This window comes from Anomaloglossus baeobatrachus, chromosome 12 (assembly GCF_048569485.1).
Source record: "Anomaloglossus baeobatrachus isolate aAnoBae1 chromosome 12, aAnoBae1.hap1, whole genome shotgun sequence".
Classification (NCBI taxonomy): Eukaryota; Metazoa; Chordata; class Amphibia; order Anura; family Aromobatidae; genus Anomaloglossus; species Anomaloglossus baeobatrachus.
In genome coordinates this window covers 31,436,174-31,460,705 of record NC_134364.1, presented here as the reverse complement: position 1 = coordinate 31,460,705, position 24,532 = coordinate 31,436,174, and the positions used below count along the sequence as shown (strand labels likewise).

The 24,532-nt window shown below is 48.1% G+C and overlaps 1 protein-coding gene across 5 annotated transcripts in view; it reads left to right on the top strand.

The window, feature by feature from the left end:
* The window catches only part of RALGAPA1 (Ral GTPase activating protein catalytic subunit alpha 1), a 371,616-nt gene that overhangs the window by 343,779 nt on the left and 3,305 nt on the right, over positions 1-24,532 (top strand). For 4 of the 5 annotated variants that reach the window (XM_075330777.1, XM_075330774.1, XM_075330775.1 and 1 more), the window contains one exon: positions 10,186-10,316. In XM_075330777.1, coding sequence (XP_075186892.1) covers positions 10,186-10,316 — 131 coding nt within the window. Of the gene's footprint in view, positions 1-10,185; positions 10,317-20,220; positions 20,249-24,532 lie in introns of all 5 variants that reach the window. The other variant, XM_075330776.1, reaches the window with a different exon arrangement.

The following is a 24,532-nucleotide window of genomic DNA, read 5'->3' as shown; positions in this document are numbered from 1 at the left end:
CACAAAATAATGCCGGTGAGATACAGCAGTGGACCTAATCTGCGGATTCATCTTGGAATGTTTCCCTTGCTTTGCGCTGTATGTGTACAAACACTGCTCGGACACAGACAGCTCTTCATTACTCTGAGCTGGGAATATACTGCAGGCCATTTGTACCTCTTATTGCGGTATATATTATAGTTATTGTTCCAGAAGCCTGGCCAGCTCACCCCTAGAGGCACATTGTGCATTAGTCTAAACTAATCTGCCGCTTATCAGCAGGACGGAGCAGGCGGTGGTCCTCGCTGCCATTTGTCACGGCTCACTTTAAGTAATAAAATCAAACTTTGTGCACGTCCATAACAATTACCAGATTCAATTGAGCCTGGCCGTGATTGCCTGACGCAGAGATGCAGATAAGCCCTAAGTAATTCACCTTTATGATGATGCAGACAGCTTGGGCAAGTTTCGTGGCTGCGATGCTCGGGCGGGAGCTTAGCCATGGATTAACAAAAGTGCAAGCTTTTCTGGACAGATTGCCTGTCTGCCATACGGCCGCTTGTTTTGCTCATGCCTACGGTGTTGGGTGAGCTGATAACTAGGTCACCGTCACCGGTTGCAGCGTCTTTTTATGGTTTTTAGAAAACATTCAGCACTATGTGATATACAGTCCCAGTACACATGCCTTGGGTATCAAAATTTGATAGCAGCATATAAATGGTTAACTGCAGTGATCGGAGCTCAGCTCCGGTTAGACACTGAGTTAAAATAAATTGTCCATTAAGGTGGACAACCCCTTTATTTCACCTGCCTAATTTTGGGGCTGAGATTATTTTTGGAATTTGGTTTCATTGAAACTTTTGCACCGTTAGGCTTTTACAGGCTCTTTGGTTTCCTGAACATTGAACATTTATGTGGTCTGCGGCCATTTTTTAATGAAACTTTATTGTAAAAATTATTGTATAGTCCGTATACCCTAGTACAAAAATTCAGGAATCCGGCACAGTATCTTCATAAAAAAATGAATTTTATTGATCCATTAAAATCCACTAAAACGGACAATACGCGTTTCGGGGGCACCCTTGTTCACAATCTGTGAACAAGGGTGTCCCCGAAACACGTATTGTCCTTTTTTTTGTGGATTTTAATGGATCAATAAAATTCATTTTTTTATGAAGATGCTGAGCCGGATTCCTGAATTTTTGTGCTATCTTGGCTGGAGATTTTCCGTGCACCATCTAAAAGGACTTCTAAATGCACAGGGTGAGCTGGATTTAGGAGGATTCCTCCACCTGCTTGTCCGTATACCCTAGTACAGTGTTCCCCAACTCCAGTCCTCACAACCCTCAACAGATCATATTTTCAGGATTTCCTAGCTTGTGGAATACTAATGAAATCCGGAAAGCCTCATCTGTTGAGGGCCGTGAGGACTGGCATTGGGGAGCACTGGACTAGTCAGCACCTTTCTCTATGTATCATGATATGCTTACTGCTACTTCAGCAAGCAGAGGTTTGGACAACCCTTTCACCGCTGTCAGAGGTGCTTCTGTCTTGCCATGGTTGAGCGGTTTCCTGTAACATAAACATGCCCAAGAGCGATACTGTAAATGGGACTGCCTGAAGTCTTATTAATAAGACTGATGCTAGGAGCTGCAATACCACGTACAACCTTAGGTCATGGCTGGCGCTGTTTCTAAATGAAGAGTCATGTTTTTCTTATCCTAGACAACCTGGAATTAGTTTGAAGAACCATATTGGAAACTGATGAAAGCCATTGTGAATTAGCTTGAATTTCACACCTAGAGGACCTTTTATGACCTCCTATTGTAAATCTATAGACATTTTTATGAACTTGGAGCTCTTTGCAGATATAACAGTCTTCAGGGAAGACTTTCTACAAGATTTTGGCTCTGTCTGTGGAAATTCTTACTTCATCTGGAACAGCATTTGGGAGGTCAGACACTGATATTTGCAGAGTGGGCCAGGCTCATAATCTCCTCCTAGCTCATCCCATAGGTGTTGGATGGGGCCAACGTCTGGGCTCATAATCTCCTCCTAGCTCATCCTGTAGGTTTTGGATGGGGCCATGGTCTGGGTTCATAATCTCCTCCTAGTTCATCCCATTGGTGTTGGATGGGCCCAAGGTCTGGGTTCATAATCTCCTCCTAGTTCATCCCATAGGTGTTGGATGGGGCCAAGGTCTGGGTTCATGATCTCCTCCTAGTTCATCCCATAGGTGTTGGATGGGACTGAGGTCCAGGCTCATAATCTCCTCCTAATTCATCCCAAAGGAATCTGTGCAGTTGATCATGATCTTACACATCAAATATGGCTAAACATGGTTTTATGGATCTTGTGCTCTGGAATTAAGAAGCTGAGGCTGACCCCTGAAAAACATCCCCATAGTACAGCCTTTCCTCCACCAATTCTCACAATGCAGTGGGGGGGGTAATGTTCTTCTGGCCTTCTCCAAACCAAGACTCGTCCATCAGACTCGGATGAAGAACCAGACATTCCCACTGCTCCAGAGTCCCAGTGGGGGCGTACTTTACATCACTCCATCCGATTCTTGGCATTGTGCTTTTAGCAGTTGCTCTGCCCTGAAGGTCCCGGTGGGGGCACAGTTTTATGCCAGTAATGCCAGAGGAGGCCTTGAATCTGCAGTTATGGCGTCAGTAGAGCGTTGGTGACTTTTCTGACCTCTGCTCCTCAACACTCGGGAACCCCGCTCTTTAACTTTATGCGGTCTTCACTTCGGGCCTAAGTAACTGTGGAATGAACTGAGCTCTGACAGATCCGTTTTTGGATGTATCTCAACAACTTCTGATGCACCTCGTTGTCTTATATCGAAGTTTATCAGGTTTGGTTTTTGACAGCAAGAATATTGCTGCAGATTGGGGTTTTTTGTCCCCTCCAAAATAGAAAAGATATCTTGGCATAAAAGCTGAAATGTGAAATGGGCATGTATCTCAGTAACTTCAGGAGAACACCTTTGCTATCAGATTTCGGAATCGTTCACCCTCTGAAGAACTTGACATTGCTCCCGATAATTGTGGTCTATTTGGATCTACTCGTTATACAGAAGCGATGACGGGTGTTGACCAGACAATATCTGTATATTTTCAGGGTGTTTGCGTTAATGTAGAGTATTGGTTATACACCGTTGTACAACTGGTAGTGTGAACACGAGTGATCGATTGGAGGCGCCTCATGCCCAGCACGCCTACAGGGAGAAGTTAACACACCAGTGGGATTTTCGAGGACCCTCCTAGATGCCGCGTTTGTAATGTGCTAACAAGCTCATCTTTTCTCCCTGTTGCCTCCTTTTTTTTTTACCTTTCTGCCTCAGAGGAAAAGCTTAGAAGTTCAGGGAACTAAACCTAATGAAAAGCTCCACGGGAGGCAGACGAGAACTGTGTTTTTTTTTCTGCCAAATAGAAAATTAGTTTTGGTAATACACAAAGGGCAGTTTTTCATGTACGAGGGAGACTTGCTGCGAATCTGAGGATTCTATTAACTACACAGAATCCGCAGCTGGGAGACGCTCCCGGTGCCTTATCGCCTTTCTTCCTCTTGGATACACACCGCAGATCGAGCCATCGGAAGGGGGTCAGCATGTTGAATTTGTAGATATAATGTATTATCATGTCAGTTTGTTGAAGAGTCGTTTTACGTTCTATTCAGAACAGGTTTATGGTTCCTTTTGGTGTTCATGTTACACATATATCACAGGTAGGAAAGGACATATCATGGGTGCAACCCCACAGGGGGCCATATGTGTCTAAAGTGGTGAACTTGTGCATTCTGATGAGTTAAGGGTGCTTTACATGCTGCAACATCGCTAGCGATGTCGCGAGCGATAGCATCCCCCCCTGTCGTTCGTGCGACATGTGGTGATCGCTGCCGTAGCGAACAATATCGCTACGGCAGCGTCACATGCACATACCTGTTTAGCGACGTCGCTGTGGCCACTGAACAATCCCTCCTTCAAGGGGGAGGTGCGTTAGGCGTCACTAAACGGCCGCCCAATAGAAGAGGTGGGGAGGAGATGAGCGGCCGGGACATGCCGCCCACCTCCTTCCTTCCTCCTTTTACGGTGGACGCAGGTAGGATGATGTTCGTTGTTCCTGTGGTATCACACACAGCGATGTATGGTGCCGCAGGAACGACAACCTGCGGAATGAAACACCAACGACATTATGATTAGGAGCGACATATCAACGATCAACGATTTTTGCCGTTTTTGCAATCGTTGATCGTCGATTTTAGCTGTCACACACTGCGATGACGCTAACAACGCCAAATGTGCGTCACAAACACCGTGACCCCAACGATACAGTGCCTACAAGTAGTATTCAACCCCCTGCAGATTTAGCAGGTTTGATAAGATGCAAATAAGTTAGAGCCTGCAAACTTCAAACAAGAGCAGGATTTATTAACAGATGCATAATTCTTACAAACCAACAAGTTATGTTGCTCAGTTAAATTTTAATATATTTTCAACATAAAAGTGTGGGTCAATTATTATTCAACCCCTAGGTTTAATATTTTGTGGAATAACCCTTGTTTGCAATTACAGCTAATAATCGTCTTTTATAAGACCTGATCAGGCCGGCACAGGTCTCTGGAGTTATCTTGGCCCACTCCTCCATGCACATCTTCTCCAAGTTATCTAGGTTCTTTGGGTGTCTCATGTGGACTTTAATCTTGAGCTCCTTCCACAAGTTTTCAATTGGGTTAAGGTCAGGAGACTGACTAGGCCACTGCAACACCTTGATTTTTTCCCACTTGAACCAGGCCTTGGTTTTCTTGGCTGTGTGCTTTTGGGTCGTTGTCTTGTTGGAAGATGAAATGACGACCCATCTTAAGATCCTTTATGGAGGAGCGGAGGTTCTTGGCCAAAATCTCCAGGTAGGCCGTGCTATCCATCTTCCCATGGATGCGGACCAGATGCCCAAGCCCCTTGGCTGAGAAACAGCCCCACAGCATGATGCTGCCACCACCATGCTTGACTGTAGGGATGGTATTCTTGGGGTCGTATGCAGTGCCATCCAGTCTCCAAACGTCACGTGTGTGGTTGGCACCAAAGATCTCGATCTTGGTCTCATCAGACCAGAGAACCTTGAACCAGTCTGTCTCAGAGTCCTCCAAGTGATCATGAGCAAACTGTAGACGAGCCTTGACATGACGCTTTGAAAGTAAAGGTACCTTACGGGCTCGTCTGGAACGGAGACCATTGCGGTGGAGTACGTTACTTATGGTATTGACTGAAACCAATGTCCCCACTGCCATGAGATCTTCCCGGAGCTTCTTCCTTGTTGTCCTTGGGTTAGCCTTGACTCTTCGGACAAGCCTGGCCTCGGCATGGGAGGAAACTTTCAAAGGCTGTCCAGGCCGTGGAAGGCTAACAGTAGTTCCATAAGCCTTCCACTTCCGGATGATGCTCCCAACAGTGGAGACAGGTAGGCCCAACTCCTTGGAAAGGGTTTTGTACCCCTTGCCAGCCTTGTGACCCTCCACGATCTTGTCTCTGATGGCCTTGGAATGCTCCTTTGTCTTTCCCATGTTGACCATGTATGAGTGCTGTTCACAAGTTTGGGGAGGGTCTTAATTAGTCAGAAAAGGCTGGAAAAAGAGATAATTAATCCTAACATGTGAAGCTCATTGTTCTTTGTGCCTGAAATACTTCTTAATACTTTAGGGGAACCAAACAGAATTCTGGTGGTTTGAGGGGTTGAATAATAAATGACCCTCTGAATAAACTTTTCACAATTTAAAAAAAAAATAAAAAAAGAAATAACATTCTTTTTTGCTGCAGTGCATTTCACACTTCCAGGCTGATCTACAGTCCAAATGTCACAATGCCAAGTTACTTCCGAATGTGTAAACCTGCTAAATCTGCAGGGGGTTGAATACTACTTGTAGGCACTGTATATCGTTAGCGATGTGGCAGCGTGTAAAGCACCCTTTATTGGACTGCAGGTGGCCCAGATATTGTTCTTGCACAGGAACCCTCTTCTGTCTGTGTCCGCCAGTTACCCCAAGTGTTTGCCACTGTATGCCTATGTATGCCAATGACAATCAATTCTGCAAGATGAGGACCCCTACTTTGCAATATAAGGTGGCTTGCAGTAGCCGGTAACTGAGAAGCCAAGGTAGCCCGCCATGCATGACTCCTTACCTTCCTGCTCCTGTAACCTGCATAGTCCTCAGTAGATAGTGCTGTGCACTTCTGTAGTTTCAGCTTCTGTTCTTCTTTTTTTTTATTTTGTTTTGTGCCCATTCCTCCAAAAATGTCCCAATACACAGGGATAGGTGCATCAGTCCTGACCTTTATATACAAGTGCCTGTGACTCACATTTATTCCTACTCCTCTTAAGCAATGTCAGGCATCATCTCAGTCATTTACACCGGCCACTTACACGGCATTAGACAGATTTGACAAGAATAAATAATTACTTGTCCAAAAATATTCTACACCTTATAGTCAGTAAATGGAAATGCTGCTTGAAAGCCACAATTACAAAAGATGTTGCACGGCTCCAGCTGATGAGTGGGGTCCACAATCTGATCATTCACGGCTGGAGAATACAGTAGTCTACATATATACAAAAGGAGTGGTTGCCGAAACATTTATAGCTGGCTATAAACAGACATTTCATTAGGCAAGGCTTCACTGCGACATATCGCCGCATTGGATGCAATGATCTCTTATGGCGTCATGTTACAAGCGTGCTGGCTTTTCTGTCTCAAGTTACACATAACACAAATGCCATAGACTTTAGTGCAAGTCACACACGACTTATCTGCAATTTTGCCATTTTACGGCAAAATCAAAGCTTGAATTTTTCATAGCATTACTCTTGCATGACGTGACCAACGTAACCTGATCAACTAGTACTTTGTTAGACCAGTTCTATAGGGTATGTACAGACCTCTGTTTTGTAATTGTGTTCATCGATCTGTCTTATGCCTGATCCTCCTCTTCAAATTATTCCTCTGATGCTGCTGATCTTATCACAGGAGTGTGAAGATTTGGCCATTATACTGTATATAACCTCAGCTATTACTTATATGTTACACACATCTATAGGGCTCCATTAACCCAAAGGAGACTAAGGTGATGCTCTTTTAATGTCCATCAGTGGGTTGTGTGTCTGAAGCCGTTTTTATTCAGCTATGTGTGGGCTGGTCATCTTACGTTTCACCTGTATTGTGGCACACATCTGTGCCTTCAGGACAGTACACCTATATATGTGACTTCAGGACAGTACACCTATATATGTGACTTCAGGACAGTACACCTGTATCTGCGCCTCCAGGGCGGTACACCTCTATCTGCGCCTCCAGGGCAGTACACGTCTGTCTGCGCCTCCAGGGCAGTACACGTCTGTCTGCGCCTCCAGGGCAGTACACCTGTATCTGCGCCTCCAGGGCAGTAAACGTCTGTCTCCAGGGCTCGAACGCTGTGTACATATGCCTGTTTTATATGGTGTACTATTTAGGAAGGGTATTTTGATGCTGCTTTTAAATATGTGGCTAAGCCCTCCATACACTTTATACAGCAGTTGGCCTATCATTGGTTTGATCGTTCAGTCTGCAGTTATCGCTGTGTCTAGAATACGCAACTTTAAATGTAGAAATAGAATCATATGTATGTCATAAATGGTAATGAGTGGGCACTACCATGCTCGGGTGCTTGGCACGTGTAACTAGTGATGAGCGAGCACTACCATGCTCCGGTGCTCGGTACACGTAACTAGTGATGAGTGGGCACTACCATGCTCGGGTGCTCAGTACTCGTAACTAGTGATGAGTGGGCACTACTACCATGCTCAGATCTCGTAACTAGTGATGAGCGGGCACTGCCATGCTCCGGTTCTCAGTACTCGTAACTAGTGATGAGCGGGCACTACCATGCTCGGGTGCTCTGTACTGGTAACTAGTGAGGAGTGAGCACTACTATGCTCGGGTGCTCAGTACTTGTAACTAGTGATGAGCGGGCACTACCATGCTCGGGTGCTCAGTACTCGTAACTAGTGATGAGCGGGCACTACCATGCTCAGGTGCTCAGTACTGGTAACTAGTGATGAGCGGGCACTACCATGCTCGGGTGCTCGGTACTTGTAACTAGTGATGAGTGGGCACTACTACCATGCTCAGATCTCGTAACTAGTGATGAGCGGGCACTGCCATGCTCCGGTTCTCAGTACTCGTAACTAGTGATGAGCGGGCACTACCATGCTCGGGTGCTCTGTACTGGTAACTAGTGAGGAGTGAGCACTACTATGCTCGGGTGCTCAGTACTTGTAACTAGTGATGAGCGGGCACTACCATGCTCGGGTGCTCAGTACTCGTAACTAGTGATGAGCGGGCACTACCATGCTCAGGTGCTCTGTACTGGTAACTAGTGATGAGCGGGCACTACCATGCTCGGGTGCTCGGTACTTGTAACTAGTGATGAGTGGGCACTACCATGCTCGGGTGCTCTGTACTGGTAACTAGTGATGAGCGGGCACTACAATGCTCGGGTGCTCAGTACTCGTAACTAGTGATGAGCGGGCACTACCATGCTTGGGTGCTCGGTACTTGTAACTAGTGATGAGCGGGCACTACCATACTCGGGTGCTCAGATCTCGTAACTAGTGATGAGCGGGCACTACCATGCTTGGGTGCTCGGTACTTGTAACTAGTGATGAGCGGGCACTACCATGCTCGGGTGCTCAGTACTTGTAACTAGTGATGAGCGGGCACTACCATGCTCAGGTGCTCTGTACTTGTAACTAGTGATGAGTGGGCACTACCATGCTCGGGTGCTCGGTACTTGTAACTAGTGATGAGCGGGCACTACCATGCTCGGGTGATCAGTACTCATAACTAGTGATGAGCGGGCACTACCATGCTCGGGTGCTCAGTACTCGTAACTAGTGATGAGCGGGCACTACCATGCTCGGGTGATCAGTACTCGTAACTAGTGATGAGCGGGCACTACCATGCTCAGGTGCTCAGTACTCATAACTAGTGATGAGTGGGCACTACCATGCTCAGGTGCTCTGTACTCGTAACTAGTGATGAGCGGGCACTACCATGCTCGGGTGCTCAGTACTTGTAACTAGTGATGAGCGGGCACTACCATGCTCGGGTGCTCTGTACTCGTAACTAGTGATGAGCGGGCACTACCATGCTCGGGTGCTCAGTACTTGTAACTAGTGATGAGCGGGCACTACCATGCTCGGGTGCTCAGTACTCGTAACTAGTGATGAGCGGGCACTACCATGCTCGGGTGCTCAGTACTGGTAACTAGTGATGAGCGGGCACTAACATGCTCGGGTGCTCAGTACTCGTAACTAGTGATGAGCGGGCACTACCATGCTCAGGTGCTCAGTACTCGTAACTAGTGATGAGCGGGCACTACCATGCTCTGGTGCTAAGTACTTGTAACTAGTGATGAGCGGGCACTACCATGCTCGTGTGCTCTGTACTCGTAACTAGTGATGAGTGGGCACTACCATGCTCAGGTGCTCAGTACTCGTAACTAGTGATGAGTGGGCACTACCATGCTCAGGTGCTCAGTACTCGTAACTAGTGATGAGTGGGCACTACCATGCTCGGGTGCTTGGTACCTGTAACTAGTGATGAGCGGGCACTACCATGCTCAGGTGCTCAGTACTCGTAACTAGTGATGAGTGGGCACTACCATGCTCGGGTGCTCAGTACTTGTAACTAGTGATGAGTGGGCACTACCATGCTCGGGTGCTTGGTACCTGTAACTAGTGATGAGCGGGCACTACCATGCTCGGGTGCTCAGTACTGGTAACTAGTGATGAGTGGGCACTACCATGCTCTGGTGCTCAGTACTGGTAACTAGTGATGAGCAGGCACTACCATGCTCAGGTGCTCAGTACTGGTAACTAGTGATGAGCGGGCACTACCATGCTCGGGTGCTCTGTACTGGTAACTAGTGATGAGTGGGCACTACCATGCTCAGGTGCTCGAAAATGGTACTGCTTGCTCATAACACATGCCAAATGGTTAGGTATGCCCCGTTTTATTGTTAAGTTTTGGCGTAGGTACAAAGTAAGTGTAATAAATGGCGTAAAACATTCGGTTGAGGTAATGGTAACTGTCCTCTATTGTGTCTAGGTGCTCAGTGTAAGTGCTGTGATCTCTACTTTTCACTTTTTCTTAACCCCCTAAAACCTGAAGCTTTGAGGAGAGAATGCGGTACTTGGATCTCATTATCCAGCAACATTTGGAGCCGAGCACCTTTGAGGATTATGCTGCGCAGGTCTTCTGTCCAGCACCAAACCACAACCACCACCATCTGATGAATGCACGTAAGTGACATGTCTTCTTATGCACAATAATTCTACTTTCTGTTTTTCTTTTTTTTTTTGCATGTTTTTTTTATTTCTACCTTTTTATATTACCTCCAATAAAATGTAGGATTTGGTGTAGACATTAAGCACATTTACTTGGTTTCTTACAATTTCTGTTCGGATACGTGGGATTGGTCCAAGTTTGGTTCTTCACACCTGTCCGCCATTCCTCCACGTGAATTGTACATTTGCGAAACATGAATTTTACCGGTGCCCGATGCTCATATTTCGGCACAACCCCGCTCACAGAATTCTAAGTATTCAGAAAACCTTTGACTTTGCCAACTTGGAACAGGTAAATCTTATTGAGCAGACTGAGTCTCCACGTTGATCTATTTTCTGAAAGTTCACAACATGTTCTGCCATCTGGCCGCACGGAAAACAAAAAGTTTAATCATGTTTTCTCTTTTGTTTGTGGAAAAAAAAAAACTACTACTGCCGACAGTCTTCATTGTGGGGAAAAATAATTCACAAAAATGACATCTGAGGTCGTCTCGGACCAATTCTTTTGGATGCCGTTGTCTGTACGTGATGCCGCTGAAATAACATCGGCTTATGGCATTTATTGGCCTTTGGTGTATTTTGGCTACACGCCCTGTTTGTTCCTACCTTGAAAATATCTCACAGAATGTAGACTATAGAGCAAAATGGCTTCTGTGCACATCCCCTATCTGGCCACATAAAGAAAAAACCTGCCACAAATAATTATGTCACAGGGAAAAAAGGCCATATGAGATCCCTGTGCCCTCAGCTACATGCTGATAGTCACTCGTCGATCTGCCAATACAACTTCTTCAACTTTTTTCACGTTTTCTTCATTGAGGGACGTCCTTCATGATGTTCATCTTCCGTCGATGTTCTTCCCAGCTTAAATTCCTTGGCCCAGCGTGCAACTGTGGAATATGGAGGAGAATAGTCCCCCAATGTTTCCACCAAGTCGCTGTGTATGTCTTTGGTAGTCATTTTTTTCAAGCAGAGGTATTTGATGACAGCTCTGAGCTCGTTTTTTTCCATTTTGATGTTCACTCCTCGGCAGTTCATATTCAAATGAACGTAGCTCCCGGGAATCGTGGCCTATTTAAGTGTTTTTTTTTTTTTCCTGGACTAGTGGGTACCTAAGAGAGAAGAAAACATTTTATTTTAATTTCTGCGTGCAATAGAAATAACCGATTATCATTACTTTTGAATCGCCCCTTGTACATACTGTATATCACCATTTCTCTTACACCCCAACTCCAACCAGCTGCATTCATAGAAATCTACGTGACGTGAATTTGGCTCATCTTCCAAGTGTCCCAAGATCTCCTCTGTTGTCCTGATCGGTCCTTTGTGACCATACAATACTTTGGCTCATGTTGCGTTCCCACTCTTTGTAGACAGGAGGAATGACGCCAGTCTTGGTACTCACCTACTTCTTGCAACAATACTGTAGTTTTGACGATTGCCACCTGTAGAAGCCTCAGAGCTGATGCCCTTCACTACAAGTTCATTCTGTCATCCTACAATGATGGTTTTTAAAGGGTACCTATCATTTTATTTTTTATGGAGTATCTTGCCCCTTCCGACAATCTCCTGTGGATCAGTAAGGATCATAGCGGTTCTACTAAGCTGGTACTCTGGTCTGTTTGCGCTCATGCAACAGTTGACCGCTTCTGCCTGCTCGGGAGCAGGAGAGCATTTTTTGTGATCAAATGTAGTGTGTGCAAAAAAAAGTGAAAAACCTCCCACCCCAGAAGTGATCTGTTTATGGCTGGCTGGATGTGGGCAGAGGCCCCGGCTACCCAATTAGTGACTGTGATTGGGGTTCAGGTCAAGTCCGGGTCCCAAACTGAAGTCCGGCTCAACCCACCAAACCGAATTTCCACAGGTCCGCTCATCTCTAGTCCCATTCCTTTAGATACTACAGTTGTCTGTGTCCACTGGAATGGGAGAGGCAGAACCGCCCCTTACCAGACGGCGTCCAAGGCTCTTTTCTTGATTAGCCGGCCAGGCGCAACATCACATGTGCATCACGCCACAACTATGCACCTCGCCAATCAAAAGAAGAGCCGCAAACGCATCGGATAAGAGATGCTACTCCCTCTACCATTCCAACTGCCACAGATTGAAAAAGGAAATATTTTTCAGCGTTTCCATGGAATAAAATTTTTTTTATTGAATATCAATCCATAAAATAAACGCTCAGTATAGGGACAAACCCTGTCGACCGGTTTGAACCGTGAAGTCTTAGGGGTACTTTGCACGTTGCGACATCGCTACTGCGATCTCGTCGGGGTCAAATCGAAAGTGACGCACATCCGGCGCCGGTAACGACGTTGCAACGTGTAATACCTAGATGTGCCGATAATCGATCGCAAAAGCGTCGTAAATCGGTGATCTGTGTAGTGCCGGTCATTTTCATAATGTCGCACCAATAGGAGATACGATGTTGTTCCTCGTTCCTGCGGCAGCACACATCGCTGTGTGTGAAGCCGCAGGAGCGAGTAACATCTCCTTACCTGCCTCCACCGGCTATGCGGAAGGAAGGAGGTGGGCGGGATGTTTACGTCCCGTTCATCTCCGCCCCTCCGCTTCTATTGGCCGCCTGCCGTGTGACGCCGCTGTGACGCCGCACGACCCTCCCCCTTAGGAAGGAGGCGGGTCGACGGCCAGAGCGACGTTGCAAGGCAGGTAAGTGCGTGTGAAGCTGCCGTAGCGATAATGTTCGCTACGGCAGCTTTCACTAGATATCGCATGTGCGACGGGGGCGGGTACTATCGCGCTCGGCTAGCGATGTAGCAGCGTGCAAAGTACCCCTAAGTCATAACAGGTTCCTGCCATGCCTGGTGGAATGGGACCTGCAAATCAATTAGACCAACTACTGTATAATAGGTCTAGGATGTCATCTGTCGATCACCGTTGACTTTCTGTTTCACGTCTCTCCTTGGCTCCCAAGTCCTAGCATCAGTTTTTGATCCTGGTGACCCATAACTTGATTCCTATTTTAATGCCCACCCCTGGAAACCCGTTTTTGACTTCTAACGTGCTCCATAGAAAAAATAACAAAACATACTCCCCTCCTGGACTGGCGCCATTCCTGGATTATCAATGTCCCTAGCACCAGGAGGTACATGGCAGGAGCGGCGCTGTACCAGGGGCTGAGCGGCTTTTTTATTCTTTTATCTGGGCCTCTTTACCTGTTAAGAAGGGTTATTCAGTAGTAGACAACCCCCGTAAAGTCGAGACTGATGACATTTGCTAATTTGGTGCTAGTGATATCTTCCGTTTCAGTTGTGCTCTTTCTAGGTGTGACCCCGAGGTGACGCCTCTGCACTTCTTTCCTTTTGCCCGTCTCAGCACATTACCTCTGAATTCCGCGCCCTGTTATCATGTTGGAAGCACAAGCCATATTTACCTTTCTTTTTTGACGTGTCTACGTCATCCGGAATCTTCTTTCCTCTGTTTAGCTTGATCTGGTCATCGTTCTCCATCAGCAGCCGCTTTTCATACAATTTCCGACCCTTACCTTTTGCTTTTAAACTACTGGAGTATCTGGTATTTACTTGTCTCGTCAATATCCTCTCCGCTTACTAATGGATTCCTTACAATCTCGCTTTTGTACGTTGAATTCCATCCACCCGCGAAGAATACCATTGTATCTAAAGCACTCGTACCTGTCACTCACCAACGTAATGCCGACACTGACCGCTCAATAGTCCTTTACATTGTCTACTCCTTTAGCACAAGAAGAACGTGCTATCTTTATTTCCCTCCTGTATCTCTGATATTACTGTAAAATCCATATTCTAAGTTACAGCATCCGGCTCCTCCATCAGTCCCATACAGATTGAATGTAGCCGCGGCTGAGCCTGTCCTGGGGACAGAAGCCCTTTGCTCTCAGTCATGGGGGGTCTCAGCACGGATCCCCACAAATGTAGAAATGATCACCTAGACTTTGAATTACGTCTTCTTACCAAAATAGCCCTTTAACCTTCTTTTCTTATCCTTTTCTCTTCCTCTCCTAAATCCACGTTTTTGCATCTTCCAAGTCTCTGGGCCTGATGATCTCTGTGTTTTCTTTGTAGAAAATATCAGATAATTAGATGCAGATAATGCCGTTTATTGTTCATAGCATGTGATTGACATATATATAGGATCCATCCATTAATCCAATTGCTGTATAATCCAGGGTATCGGATGACATTCTGTCCTGTGACTGGGAAGATGACGGTAATGCAGGCTGCGCTTCATATTTGGGGCAATGGGTGCATTACCTGCACCCCCCATCCTACCGGTCACAGGCGGACATCGATTTATTCTCCGGATTATATACGCATGGATTGTATGATGTGTACAGCCTTTGTAGTCTGCCACATTGTACACATCTGGTCGGCTGTGGACATATTGTATGATTGAGGAATCCCACAGAGCATCTTCTACTTGGCATGCCGCCCAATTATATTCTCCTTGTATCGCGTTCTTTGCCGGAACCTTCACCTGAAGAAAATATCCCATTTCCATCTTTACCGAACTAGCCCACAACCTAAGTGGCAAATCCGCTGGACAGAATTATCGCTCCGTACTTACTATGTGACTATCCTCAGATCCTCCATGCTGCCCACTCTTAGGGCGGGCTTTACACGTTGCGACATCGCTTCCGAAATATCGTCGGGGTCACGTCGTTAGTGACGCACAAACATCACCTTACCCGCGTCCCGACGGCAATGCGGAAGGAAGGAGGTGGGCGGGATGTTATGTCCCGCTCATCTCCGCCCTTCTGCTTCTATTGGCCGGCCGATTAGTGACATCGCGGTGACGCCGTACGCACCTCCCCCTTGAAGGAGGGATTGTTCAGCAGTCACAGCGACATCACCGAGCAGGTATGTGCGTGTGAAGCTGCCGTAGCGATAATGTTCGCTACGGCAGCAATCACCACATATCGCATGTACAACAGGGGCGGGTGCTATCGCGCTCGGCATCGCTAGCCGATGCTAGCGATGTTGCAACGTGTAAAGTACCCCTTAGTGGCAGCTCTCATGGACAGGATACTACATCTTTCGGTCTCTTTGTGGATGTGCACTCCTTACCTGTTGCTTTGCCTTCTTGCAATCTGTCAGGTATACCTTTTTCTTTTTATTATAAGGGGTAATTTGGCAATTTGAGGCAAGTTGCATTCTCCTAAGCTTTAGCTAATATATTTTATTTACACAAATTTTATCATAATTGCTGAATTAATTAAAACAATTATGTCTATGGCTAACATGAATAGGGCAAAAGATCAGGGTCCTCATTTCCCAGTGGTTTGTCAGCCATCCACCTCATGGTGATCGGCAGCCATCCACCTCATGGTGATCGGCAGCCATCCACCTCACGGTGATCGGCAGCCATCCACCTCACGGTGATCGGCAGCCATCCACCTCACGGTGATCGGCAGCCATCCACCTCACGGTGATCGGCAGCCATCCACCTCACGGTGATCGGCAGCCATCCACCTCACGGTGATCGGCAGCCATCCACCTCACGGTGATCGGCAGCCATCCACCTCACGGTGATCGGCAGCCATCCACCTCACGGTGATCGGCAGCCATCCACCTCACGGTGATCGGCAGCCATCCACCTCACGGTGATCGGCAGCCATCCACCTCACGGTGATCGGCAGCCATCCACCTCACGGTGATCGGCAGCCATCCACCTCACGGTGATCGGCAGCCATCCACCTCACGGTGATCGGCAGCCATCCACCTCACGGTGATCGGCAGCCATCCACCTCACGGTGATCGGCAGCCATCCACCTCACGGTGATCGGCAGCCATCCACCTCACGGTGATCGGCAGCCATCCACCTCACGGTGATCGGCAGCCATCCACCTCACGGTGATCGGCAGCCATCCACCTCACGGTGATCGGCAGCCATCCACCTCACGGTGATCGGCAGCCATCCACCTCACGGTGATCGGCAGCCATCCACCTCACGGTGATCGGCAGCCATCCACCTCACGGTGATCGGCAGCCATCCACCTCACGGTGATCGGCAGCCATCCACCTCACGGTGATCGGCAGCCATCCACCTCACGGTGATCGGCAGCCATCCACCTCACGGTGATCGGCAGCCATCCACCTCACGGTGATCGGCAGCCATCCACCTCACGGTGATCGGCAGCCATCCACCTCAGGGTGATCGGCAGCCATCCACCTCAGGGTGATCGGCAGCCATCCACCTCAGGGTGATCGGCAGCCATCCACCTCAGGGTGATCGGCAGCCATCCACCTCAGGGTGATCGGCAGCCATCCACCTCAGGGTGATCGGCAGCCATCCACCTCAGGGTGATCGGCAGCCATCCACCTCAGGGTGATCGGCAGCCATCCACCTCAGGGTGATCGGCAGCCATCCACCTCAGGGTGATCGGCAGCCATCCACCTCAGGGTGATCGGCAGCCATCCACCTCAGGGTGATCGGCAGCCATCCACCTCAGGGTGATCGGCAGCCATCCACCTCAGGGTGATCGGCAGCCATCCACCTCAGGGTGATCGGCAGCCATCCACCTCAGGGTGATCGGCAGCCATCCACCTCAGGGTGATCGGCAGCCATCCACCTCAGGGTGATCGGCAGCCATCCACCTCAGGGTGATCGGCAGCCATCCACCTCAGGGTGATCGGCAGCCATCCACCTCAGGGTGATCGGCAGCCATCCACCTCAGGGTGATCGGCAGCCATCCACCTCAGGGTGATCGGCAGCCATCCACCTCAGGGTGATCGGCAGCCATCCACCTCAGGGTGATCGGCAGCCATCCACCTCAGGGTGATCGGCAGCCATCCACCTCAGGGTGATCGGCAGCCATCCACCTCAGGGTGATCGGCAGCCATCCACCTCAGGGTGATAGGCAGCCATCCACCTCAGGGTGATCGGCAGCCATCCACCTCAGGGTGATCGGCAGCCATCCACCTCACGGTGATCGGCAGCCATCCACCTCACGGTGATCGGCAGCCATCCACCTCACGGTGATCGGCAGCCATCCACCTCACGGTGATCGGCAGCCATCCACCTCACGGTGATCGGCAGCCATCCACCTCAGGGTGATCGGCAGCCATCCACCTCAGGGTGATCGGCAGCCATCCACCTCAGGGTGATCGGCAGCCATCCACCTCAGGGTGATCGGCAGCCATCCACCTCAGGGTGATCGGCAGCCATCCACCTCAGGGTGATCGGCAGCCATCCACCTCAGGGTGATCGGCAGCCATCCACCTCAGGGTGATCGGCAGCCATCCACCTCAGGGTGATCGGCAGCCATCCACCTCAGGGTGATCGGCAGCCATCCACCTCAGGGTGATCGGCAGCCATCCACCTCAGGGTGATCGGCAGCCATCCACCTCAGGGTGATCGGCAGCCATCCACCTCAGGGTGATCGGCAGCCATCCACCTCAGGGTGATCGGCAGCCATCCACCTCAGGGTGATCGGCAGCCATCCACCTCAGGGTGATCGGCAGCCATCCACCTCAGGGTGATCGGCAGCCATCCACCTCAGGGTGATCGGCAGCCATCCACCTCAGGGTGATCGGCAGCCATCCACCTCAGGGTGATCGGCAGCCATCCACCTCAGGGTGATCGGCAGCCATCCACCTCAGGGTGATCGGCAGCCATCCACCTCAGGGTGATCGGCAGCCATCCACCTCAGGGTGATCGGCAGCCATCCACCTCAGGGTGATCGGCAGCCATCCACCTCAGGGTGATCGGCAGCCATCCACCTCAGGGTGATCGGCAGCCATCCACCTCAGGGTGATCGGCAGCCATCCACCTCAGGGTGATCGGCAGCCATCCACCTCAGGGTGATCGGCAGCCATCCACCTCAGGGTGATCGGCAGCCATCCACCTCAGGGTGATCGGCAGCCATCCACCTCAGGGTGATCGGCAGCCATCCACCTCAGGGTGATAGGCAGCCATCCACCTCAGGGTGATAGGCAGCCATCCACCTCAGGGTGATAGGCAGCCATCCACCTCAGGGTGATAGGCAGCCATCCACCTCAGGGTGATAGGCAGCCATCCACCTCAGGGTGATAGGCAGCCATCCACCTCAGGGTGATAGGCAGCCATCCACCTCAGGGTGATAGGCAGCCATCCACCTCAGGGTGATAGGCAGCCATCCACCTCAGGGTGATAGGCAGCCATCCACCTCAGGGTGATAGGCAGCCATCCACCTCAGGGTGATAGGCAGCCATCCACCTCAGGGTGATAGGCAGCCATCCACCTCAGGGTGATAGGCAGCCATCCACCTCAGGGTGATAGGCAGCCATCCACCTCAGGGTGATAGGCAGCCATCCACCTCAGGGTGATAGGCAGCCATCCACCTCAGGGTGATCGGCAGCCATCCACCTCAGGGTGATCGGCAGCCATCCACCTCAGGGTGATCGGCAGCCATCCACCTCAGGGTGAACAGCTGTGCCCTGATGTACAGGGATGGCATTGTGCTAGAATTAAGGGGCATGTCTCTTGGTGTGCCAAGGGGATTTTCTAAAATGATTCCACTATGGGAACTGTACAGTAATTCCAACTCTCCAATTCACAAGCTCTGAGCTCAAGGGCAAGTCCGTCAAACAGGATCCTTCTTTCCCTCTTTCTTTCTGTCGAGAGTCCTCCATACACCTTAGATTGCTGTTAGCCGGACAAATCTTCATCTACTCCTCCATCCCAGGGAACTCTCGGCTCATCTCCTCAAGATCATATCCAACAGACAGCATCCTTCTTTCCCCTGACATCATCTGACAAGAGTCTTCCACACACCTTAGATCGCTGTCACCCGGACAAATCTTCATCTACTCCTCCATCCCAGGGAACTCTCGGCTCATCTCCCCGAGATCACATTCAACAGACAGCATCCTTCTCTACCCGCTACCATGTGTTGCAAAGAGTCGGGTGGCCCCATACACAGATTGTTGACCAAAATCAAAGAGCCATTTTGCAGCACTGTGAGATGATCTGGGTGAGAATGAGGGAATTTGCTCACCTAGAAGGGTTGTGGGAAACTCAAGCGCTAGAAGATCTAGTCGGCTACTGCTAACCCTAGAAATGAAATAGCGAACAGTGGAAGATAGGGCTTAAAATCCGAAGAATGGAAGGAAGTCCTAAAAGGTGATTTTCGGAGTAGAAATTCACCATTGAATGGTGGTTATCCTGAATGAGTTTAGACACCGAAATGCGTCGAATAAAATCACCTTTTAGGACTTCCTTCCATTCTTCAGATTTTAACCTCTATCATCTAATGTCAACTGTTGCCGAATATCGGCAGATTCGTTGACTTTTATTCACAGACGCAGAATTCCGGAATGGCTTCATGAAGTTTTTAGTCCATTTTTTGACCGGAGGACTTATCTCCTGGTGATTTCAGCCTGTAACCTTCACATGTCTCCCTGTTCCGTTTCCGAGAGCACAGGACCCGATCGTGTGAATATCTGCGGCCTCGCCATTACTTGTCCATCCGTCTTCAGCTCATTTCCTACCAAATAATTGCGATGATCATTTCTATTGACACGTGAGACACACAAGATGTAAATCTCTATTAGCGAGGCGAAGAGTCATTCTCCCTTCCTCTAATGACTGTCCACAATCAATAACGACGCCAGAATCCTCGTTGGATAAGATTGTTCCGAGGGTTGTAAATTGCCGCAATAAATAACGTGTGATCTTTTTTTCTTTCCTTTTTGTCAAAGTCTTAATTAATCCTTATTAAGCAGATCAAAGATGATTTTATTACCTAGATATGTGAATTATTGCTGCCTCAGTTCGGCATGACGGAGGACGGGTACATCGTTGTCTTCCGTTGATTTACCTAATCAGTATAAATGTTTGATTGGTGTTTTTTTTTTATTTGCTTTATTATTTCCTCTCTTAGATCATTAAATCTGTTCTCTTTATGGGAGGTAAGCCCTGATTCTCCATTTTTCTAACTTTTTTTTTCTTGCAATGCCTCTATCCAGTCACTTCTATTTTCACTAAATCACTGCCCGGGTAGTGGCCGAGCTTTGAAGCATCACCTTACTAACCCGCATGCCTCCGCACGATGCATGGATTTAGGAATTGGCCGCGCGCACCGGGTCGGTGGTTGCAATAAGTATATGACGACCTCTGTGGATGCAAGAACTTTCATAGAGCGTTTTGGTTCCGGCTTAACCAATATGTCCGTGTGTCATCTGTACATCATGTGTGTGTTCTGTTTGGGGTCTCCTTTAGGGCTTTGCATTTGTATAAGGGACGTTCTTTAATGTAATGCAATCAGTGTTTTACATTGTAATTTACTGTATTTAGAGGGTATGTCCTCAGATGAAGAATGTATCACTATTTCTATATAAATATACAAAGTTGAGTAACATTGTTCACATATTACATTACTTTATTTTGTACTGATGCCACTTTCATAATTCTGCAGGTTTACCTTGTCGGACAAGTAGATGTCTAAGGCTATGTGCCCACCGGAGTTTGTGCCAGTTTTGAAGTGCAGCATTTACAAACTCTTTGCTATAGAGCTTGTAACCACTGCTCTGAAGATGGAGGTGGACGGCTTCCTGGTCACCGTGCTCCTCCAATATTGCAGAGAGAAAGCTGCCTCTGCTTGCAGAGAACGCACTGTTTGGACAAGGGGTGCGACCATGCTGCTAGTCTGCACTGTCAATCATCAGGAGTGCAACGCTACGTTGAGACAACCCCTTTAATGCCAGGCACTGTATCACAATCTGACACTTACCCTAACCTTTTAGCAAAGCTCCTATAATGCAGTAGGATATGTGCGAATATTGAGTCTATCCGCAGGTTTCCCGCAGCTGCTCGCCGTAATCCGCAGCTATCCATTGCTGTGGGATTCCAGCGATATAGCTGCGGAAAACCTGCGGACATTCATGCGACTTACCTGCGGAAGTCCCGGCCTCTATCTCCATAGTGGAGGAGCGGGATTTCCGCAGATATTTCCGCAGGAAGAATTGACATGCAGTTACGTGCGGCTGCGGGACATCCACAGCATGTTCCGCAGGCGCATGTATCCGCAGCATGGACACAGACACTCCCCATGTCCCATAGGATAACATGGGGAGTGTCTGTACATGCTAAAACCTGCGGATTTATCTGGAAAATCCACGGATTTTCCGCAGATTAATCTGCAGGTTTAATCTCCCGTGGGCCCATACCCTTAGGGCTTGTTCACAAGTTGACTTTTTTTTTTTTGAAGATTTGAACTGTCAAATTGTTTTTTTAAAATTTGCAGGATGGGATGAGAATGGGAGAAAATGCGGGTATTTGTCACAGGGATTTTCCTGCCAACACTCTGCTGCATATACTCAATGTTCGCACATACCCGAACCTTTTTGCAAAGCTCCTATAACGTAGTAGGATAAGTGTCAGATTGTGATACAGTGCCTGGCATTAAAGGGGTTGTTTCAACGTAGCGTTGCACTTCTGATGATTGACAGTTCAGACTAGCAGCATGGTCGCACCCCTTGTCCAAACAACTGCAAGCAGAGGCAGCTTTCCCTCTGCAATATTGGAAGAGTGCGGTGACAAGGAAGCAGTCCACATCCATCTTCGGAGCAGTGGTTACAAGCTCTATAGCAAAGAGTTTGTAAATGCTGCACTTCAAACCTGATTGCAGCAGTTGCAGGTCACATAAGCAAGGATCTGTAAACTATATATGATAAAATCTACATTTCTTTTAGAACGGAGAGGATTAATAATTATTATTATTATTATTACTTTCATCATTTATACTGTTGCTAAAATCCTTGTTTATGGAAACTCTGCCGCAGATACCAGTCCGCGGTGATACTGATTATCCCACATTGGTATTTACCTATGGAGCAGATATTTAAAATCCGCACTATGTCAGTTTCTGTTACCGATTTTCAGCCCTTTCATTATAGAGGGGTAAAATACACTCTTCCGCCTCAGATCTACATGATACAGGGTTTAGTCTTTGTGCAGAGTCTTTTGAGCATATTGCTGCCCTCGGGGTAAGTAAAGCTTCTCTAGAAACATGCAGTGAGACGATCAGTCATCCTTGTGATAGGCATCGGGCCCAGTACCAGACGTCCTTTATCAGGTAGAAGGCAGACAACCGAAATGGAAAAGAACTGTAAAATCATTATTTATTCGTAACTACTAACATATAAAAAGGGAAAAAGTAAACGCCAATGCGTTTCAAGCACTAGAGCTCTAAGTCCTAAAAATGAGTTAGAGCCCTAGTGCTTTGAACTCGTAGGCCTAGTGTGTGTCCTTTTTTTCCTCCCCATTTCAATATGTTAATAGTTACTACCGTATATACTCGAGTATAAGCTAAGTTTTTCAGCACATTTTTTATGCTGAAAACGCCCCCCTCGGCATATACTCGAGTGAGGATCCCACAAAAAATGTTCACCTGTCCTCCGTTCCCGTGGTGTCATCTTACCTGCTTATTGTATACCAGTCACATGCTACCAGGCTTTACTTCACTTGAATGGTTTGCGGCGCCACAAAGCATTCACTTGAGGTAAAGCACAGGCAACAACAGCGGTGGCCCCGTGTACTGGCCGTGACCACCGAGGGCGAGGGGTCTATGTGCCTGTGGTCCACAAGAAGCAGAGAAGAGGACACTGTGGGAACGAAGAGCAGGTGAGAATATTTTTTTTGTGTGTATGTGAACAACGGCATACTATGGGGCAAGAAAGGGACCGGAATAAGGACATTACTGAAGGATGGGCACATTATTACAGGGGACAATATGGGCACATTACTACAGGAGACAATATGGGCACATTGCTACAGGAGACAAGGCTGGGCATTTTATTACAGGAGACAATATGGGCACATTACTACAGGGGACAATATGGGCACATTACTACAGGTGACAATATGGGCACATTGCTACAGGAGACAAGGCTGGGCATATTTACAGGAGACAATATGGGCACATTGCTACAGGGGACAATATGGGCACATTGCTACAGGAGATAATATGGGCCCATTGCTACAGGAGACAATATGGGCACATTGCTACAGGAGACAATATGGGCACATTGCTACAGGAGACAATGCTGGGCATTTTATTACAGGGGACAATATGGGCACATTACTACAGGGGACAATATGGGCACATTGCTACAGGAGACAAGGCTGGGCATATTTACAGGAGACAATATGGGCACATTGCTACAGGGGACAATATGGGCACATTGCTACAGGAGATAATATGGGCCCATTGCTACAGGAGACAATATGGGCACATTGCTACAGGAGACAATATGGGCACATTGCTACAGGAGACAATATGGGCACATTGCTACAGGAGACAAGGCTGGGCATTTTATTACAGGGGACAATATGGGCACATTACTACAGGGGACAATATGGGCACATTGCTACAGGAGACAAGGCTGGGCATATTTACAGGAGACAATATGGGCACATTGCTACAGGGGACAATATGGGCACATTGCTACAGGAGATAATATGGGCCCATTGCTACAGGAGACAATATGGGCACATTGCTACAGGAGACAATATGGGCACATTGCTACAGGAGACAATATGGGCACATTGCTACAGGAGACAAGGCTGGGCATTTTATTACAGGGGACAATATGGGCACATTACTACAGGAGACAATATGGGCACATTACTACAGGGGACAATATGGGCACATTGCTACAGGAGACAAGGCTGGGCATTTTATTACAGGGGACAATATGGGCACATTACTACAGGAGACAATATGGGCACATTACTACAGGAGACAATATGGGCACATTGCTACAGGAGACAAGGCTGGGCACATTACTACAGGAGACAAGGCTGGGCATATTACTACAGGAGACAAGGCTGGGCACATTACTACAGGAGACAAGGCTGGGCACATTGCTACAGGGGACAAGGCTGGGCATATTATTACAGGGGACAAGGATAGGGTGCATTACTACAGGTGACAAGGATGGGGCACATTATTACTAGTAGCTGCTGCATTTCCCACCCTAGGCTTATACACGAGACACTAAGTTTTCCCAGTTTTTCATGGTAAAATTAGGGGCCTCGGCTTATACTCCTGTCAGCTTATACATATTGTTGGCTGATCTCGCTGGTATCTGTTGGTTCAGCCACTTATAGTCTAATGTCGTTGTGAACGTTCATTGTTAATGGGGATCATGCATGTGACCATGTTTTGCCATTCATCCTTCATTTCACGTAAT